Here is a 6,025-nt window from a genome sequence, read left to right as displayed (position 1 = left end):
GGGGGGGTAGGGGGGGGGGGGATCACGATGCCTGCTCAACATGTCTGTCAGCCATCGGCTATGGATGATGGCATCGTCTATTGGCCCAACCCTAGCCTGAAGACAGTCAGTTCCCTTCAGTTATATACATTCATATACCTCCTCATCCCCAATTCAGTATTTAGGATTTAGGATCTTGCTCTGCCTGATACAGTATTTTCCACGTCTGTCTTCAGCGTTTCTGGCCTGTGTTAATGTCCTGTTTACAGACTTGGTAATATTTCCACACAAATTACATTTTGGGAAATTTGGGATTGCAGTGCAGTTTGTGTGCAATTCCTGGAATAGAGATCAGCCAAAATAAAACTAAAAAGCCGAAACACTCCAGAACTAGAGATGAATCAGTCGACTGGTGCATTTCTAGCTCTACAGTGCTCTGGGTGGTTGCTAGGAAATTATTAGGTCTACATTGTATTCACTCCACAATTTTGTTGCTAGAAAACTTATTTGTTGACAATCAAACAACTGCAAAGCTAACGGTAACATTGCCATTTTGTTTGCCTATATGTCTTTGAGCAGCATTGGAAATGGAGCACCTAGGAATATCTTAGTAGGAATATTTCACTCCCGACTTGGAATGCAAGGGTTGTTAAAATGCTTTACCCTGAGTATGAGCACTAGTGGTAGTGATGCATGCTCTAGCAATATCATAGCCTGCCATGTTTCACGGTATTCAAACCCTGATGGATAAAATTGTCTATAGTGTTAATGATGTCGCACCAGCGTGAAATCATGAGCCATTACATTATCTCAACATTTACAACCCCCGTATAGTTCCCCAGAATCCTTTGAATCAGCCTGCAATCCCAGTGCACTCAGTTGGAAGTCTACAGCCTCAACTGTCCTCCTTTACAGCAGACCGACATTGAGAAGTGATTTGATGGCAAGATCCAGACTCTCATTAAAAAACCTGCAAACTTCCAAAGAGTTCCTCCCAATGAGAACCTGAACTTCATTTAGTGACGACATTTAAGAGTGTTTTTTTCAGTGATTCAGTAAGGCTCCCCCTCTGTCTTCCTCTTCCGTGTCTTTCTGTCCTCCTTAACCGAACACCCGTGGAAGCTTTTCTCTGATTTCGTAAAGAATGAGGGATGAGAAGGAAGGGTAATTGTGTTGGATGCAAGCAGTAATTGATAGCAGCAGTAAAAGGATTTCCAACAAGCCAGGCCATGATGCAATTAATCACGAGTGTTTGTGAATGCGTATCTGTTTCCAGTGTGTGTGAGAGAGTCTTATTGATTACACTGAGCTTGGGCACATCTGTTAGAAGCTTCTGATGACCTTGGATGTTCCCTGAACTCTGTACAGTGTCTTTGTGATGAATGTAATATGTGGAACTGCTCAGTTAAATACGCTGATTCATACACACAGGTGTCATACGGTAACTATGATGTCTGCCAGACCAGCAGCACAAAGGAAGTCAATGAAATGATAAAATAAATCATTCTTAATACAGTTGTATTATCAAATGCCATGCTTTCTCTCTTTATTCTAAACTGTTATTCGTAATTCGTCATTTAATACAGGGATTTTAGTTTTTAGGTTAACTTTAAAAAGACAACATCAAATCTGAATTGAACCTGTTCACATAATAATTGTAATAATTCATCAGAGTCCAAAAATGGTTGTTTTCATAATCTTTCGTTAAAATGTAATGCCTTTCTCTTTCTGATATGTTTGCAAATGTTTTCTGAGGGATTTAGTATGATGTTATGCTGGTTAGGTTTTCTTTTTGGATGTTAGCATGTTCTGAATGTTCTTGAGTGTTCTGAGTGGTTTCAGGTTCAGTTTTACTAGATGGATGCTAGAACAGCCTGGGTGGTTGCTAGGGTGTTACTACGTGGATGCTAGAACATTCTACAGTAGGTGGGTGCCATGATTTTATTAGGTGGATGTTAGTGTATTAGGTTGCTAGGGTGTTGTTAGGTGAATGTTAGAATGTTCTGTGTGCTTGCTTGGGTGTTACTAGGTGAGTCCTTGAGTGTTTTGGGTGGTTGCAGGGGTTTTACTAAATGGATGCTAGAACGTTGTAGGTGGTTGCTATGCCGTTATTACATGGATGTCAGTTTATTCGGTTGCTAGGCCATTGCTACGTGGATTATAGAATGTTCTGGGTAGTTGCTAGGGTGTTACTAGGTGGATGCTAGAATGTTCTGGGTGATTGCTATGGTGTTACTAAGTGAATCCTTGAGTGAGTGTTTTGGGTGGTTTCAGGGGTTTTACTAGATAGATGCTACAAGAGTCTGGGTGGTTGCTAGGCTGTTACTATGTGGATGCTAGAATGTTCTGGGTGGTTGCTAGGGTGTTACTATGTGGATGCTTGAATGTTCTGGGTGATTGCTAGGCTGTTACTAAGTGGATGCTAGAGTAGTCTAGGGTGTTCTGGGTGGTTGCTAGGCCATCACTAGGTAGTTGATGTGTTCTGAGTGTTCTGATAGAGGGTTTACTTAGCGGTTGCTAGGGTGTTTCTAGTAAATATGTTGCTTAGGGGAAGAATTTTTTTGATTCAAAGGTTTGAAGTAGTGAAGGGTTTTAACAAGCACCACTAATAACATTGTAACATAAATTTTCACAATCAGATTAAAATCAGATTGATCAAATCAAGTCCCGCTGTACAGTTTTTCCACTTAATGTTCTGTTTTACACAGAAATATGTCACATTAGAAAGTGCATTTTATTGGATTTGATGTTATCTGTAATTGAATAAAAGAATATATCGTTTTAAAAACAGCAATACACAATAATGGTCTCAAAATGAACTGATATTTGAAGACTTGTACAGTATTTGTGGTTAATGTTGGCGTTTATGTGTGCATTCAGGTTTGTTTGGGAGAAGGACGGTCAGGTGATCATCACTCAGTCTCTGCCTCGACTGCGGTTGGATGTCAACGGTACGCTGCACATCTCTCAGACCTGGTCAGGTGACATCGGCACATACACCTGCAGAGTGACATCAGTGGGCGGCAATGATTCCCGTAGTGCGCACTTACGCGTGAGGTCAGAGATGAAAACGCACTCCCATCATCCTCTCTGCTCTGTTCCCTAGCCATGCAGTCCTTCATCTCTTCTGATCATTTCTTTTTGATTTGTTCTCTCCCTGCTGAATTGTATCTCATTCAGTTTTTCAATATCCCTGTTTATCACCTGCACTCGTTCGACCTCTTTTTCTGCCTCGTTGCCTCCATTTTTTTATTTAATAGCACAGCGGTTATTGTCTGCCCTCATTTTTTCTTTCTGTTTATCTTCATCTTTCTCTTTTATCTATCAAACATATTGTGATTCACTTTGTCTCTTTCTTTTTATTAATGTTCATGTCTCTTATCGATTGATACAGTAGTCTTATAATCATTTTATACTCACTCATTTATTTTCACGTTTGTCAAACATCCCCATTCTCTTAAAACTCTTCTTTTCTTCATGTCTTACATAGAGAAAGGATAAAGACAAAGTAATATTCTATATTTAATGTATATGTTGCATTTAGGTTGCTGATGAGAGGTTGCAGCTTGTTATTACATTCAATAATGTTGTTAGAACTAGTCAACTATATAGCATTTAACATGGATGGTTCTAAACGGCAATCCTCGCTGACCTCTCTTTTGTAGACCCATTCATGTTCTTGTTTTATTCAGACATGAGATATAATGCCTCATGGAGTGCACATCAAATGGCCCTGAAACTTCAAGACTATCTCACACTTTCCCTTTTTAAATAACATGCTACCCACAGGCAGTTACCTCATGCCCCTGAGAACCCCAGCGCAGTGTTAAGCACCACAGAGAAGAGAGCCATAAACCTGACGTGGGCCAAACCTTTTGACGGGAACAGTCCTCTCATCCGTTACATTCTGGAAGTGTCTGAAAACAGTGAGTAAAGACCTCATATGTGGATTATTAATCTTGGGCAAGTTGTGTGACATTGATGTAGTTACATTGTTATGAATTTCACTGATGATGTTCTGAAAGTCGTAATTATGTTAAACAGAGTAAGTTATTATTATTAGTAGTATTATTATTATTATTTTTATTATTATTGTTATTTTTGTTGTTATTATTATTATTATTATTATCATTGACAAAATAATTTCTCTATATTTATATTTTAAGAATAATAACAATAATAGTATCGATATTACTACTACTAACAATAATAATAATAATAATAATAATAATAAAAATTATTATTATTATTATTATTATTATTGTTATTATTAAAATAATATGAACAAAATAATTTGTTTATTATAATAATAATAACATCAATAAAATAATAAGAATAATACATGTAATGTTATTATTATTATTATTATTATTATTAAATGTCATTAAAATAAAATTAACAACAATTTACATTTAATAATAACACCAACATTATTATTAATAATAATAATAATAATAATAATAATGTAATATGAAAAAAATTTGTTTATAATAAGAAGAATAAGAAACAATGACCATAATATTTATTGTACTATTTCATATTATTATTTATTATAGGGTTCAGCAAATAACAATATCACAAATATTTTTTATTTTTTTTAACTAACAAACAAACAAACAAACATGAACAATTCATTGATTCTATTTTATAGATTTTTTTGAAGCACTAGTACATGGAACCATTGAACTTGAAAGGTTCTTCAATGGCTTCATAGGACCTTAAGAAGACTGTCCTATGCAAAAGCTATTTTTTAATGTTGGTTTAGTTCTTCACCTAGCTCATTAAATGTTCTTCATTATCTGCTGTACACAGATGCTCCTTGGACAGTCCTGTTGGCCAGCATCGAGCCGGAGTCGACTGCTGTAACGGTCAATGGGCTGATCCCGGCGCGCTCATACCAGTTCCGTCTGTGTGCCGTCAACGACGTTGGCAAGGGCCAGTTCAGCAAGGAGACTGACCGGTGAGCTGATCACAGAGTCCTAAAGCCTGCCGAGTATTACAGCTGTGCCCTGTCTGACCATAAAGATAAATCTACCACTCTGTCACAGCATGTGAAAATTGCCTGCGCTCTCGTGGGACAGTGTAAATAGGAGGATTTATCTGTCTGAACGCTGTGTGTGTGTATACAGCTGTATTTTTCTGGGATGTGTTTATGTGTGTCAGTGTATCTTCCAAGGATCAGTGTAATCAAAGCCCTCGGCGTGTAAAGAAAGCTTTTCGACACTTAAATTAGACATTCAGCAAATGCCGCCATCAGAACGGACTCAAATCCCTCTAGTTCTCCTGAGGTTTGAGACAAACCTCTTCTAGCCAAGATAATCCCAACTCAAGAATATACAGGATGATACCACCCTATATAAGAGAGAGTGAGAGATCATATGTGACCCGTGCTGGCAAAATGAGTCGGAATGCACACGGGGTAATTTTGAGCTACACGCAAAAAAGTGGGTGGAAAAATGAATAAACAGCTTGAATATTCGATTTCTACATGTGGGCGGGAATTAAACGCCCCTTTCTGCTGATTGGTCAGCCGAAGATCAAACCGTGCCATCATCAGTTCTTCTGCAGTATCACGCAGCAGAATAATAGTCCTCCACTGCTGCAGTTGTACGGATTAATAACCCATTTTATCAATTTCATATTTTTCTCATCAAACAGACTATTGAATAGCTCGACACAACTCGTACCGGGGCAGAGTCTAGACAGTTCTTTCTTCTGTGTAGACCAGCGGTTCTTAAAGTAATAGGGGGTACGAGAAATAATTTGCTATAGCCTAAAGTATTTCCAGACTGTAAAGTCGCTTTTTTTATCATGATACATAGGCCTACTGTGATTTATTCCAAAGTGACTTATATGATGCATTTAACGTCAAATAATCTAAATGAAGCCTTTTAAAAGACAAGTATTCCCTGTGGTTCATGTTTGTGGCATGCGCCAGAAAGATGCTCAAGGAGCTAAAGCAGCGCTAAAGCAGCGCATTCTGTTGTTCTCTTTATTTTTCAAAGGCATGACATTTTGTAGTTATTTTGAACATAACGTTACACAA

The 6,025-nt window shown here is 37.8% G+C and overlaps 1 protein-coding gene across 1 annotated transcript in view; it reads left to right on the top strand.

Annotated features, from left to right (window-relative positions):
* LOC107692460 (protein sidekick-2-like) overlaps window positions 1–6,025 on the top strand; it is an 80,165-nt gene that overhangs the window by 32,684 nt on the left and 41,456 nt on the right. The window contains exons 10-12 of the mRNA XM_016491505.1: window positions 2,860–3,036; window positions 3,769–3,905; window positions 4,792–4,939. Coding sequence (XP_016346991.1) covers window positions 2,860–3,036; window positions 3,769–3,905; window positions 4,792–4,939 — 462 coding nt within the window. The remainder of the gene's footprint in view (window positions 1–2,859; window positions 3,037–3,768; window positions 3,906–4,791; window positions 4,940–6,025) is intronic.

This window comes from Sinocyclocheilus anshuiensis, unplaced genomic scaffold (genome assembly GCF_001515605.1).
Source record: "Sinocyclocheilus anshuiensis isolate Anshui unplaced genomic scaffold, SAMN03320099.WGS_v1.1 scaffold915, whole genome shotgun sequence".
NCBI lineage: Eukaryota > Metazoa > Chordata > Actinopteri > Cypriniformes > Cyprinidae > Sinocyclocheilus > Sinocyclocheilus anshuiensis.
Note: the sequence above shows the minus strand (reverse complement) of the source record. Positions and strands in the feature narration are given on the sequence as shown.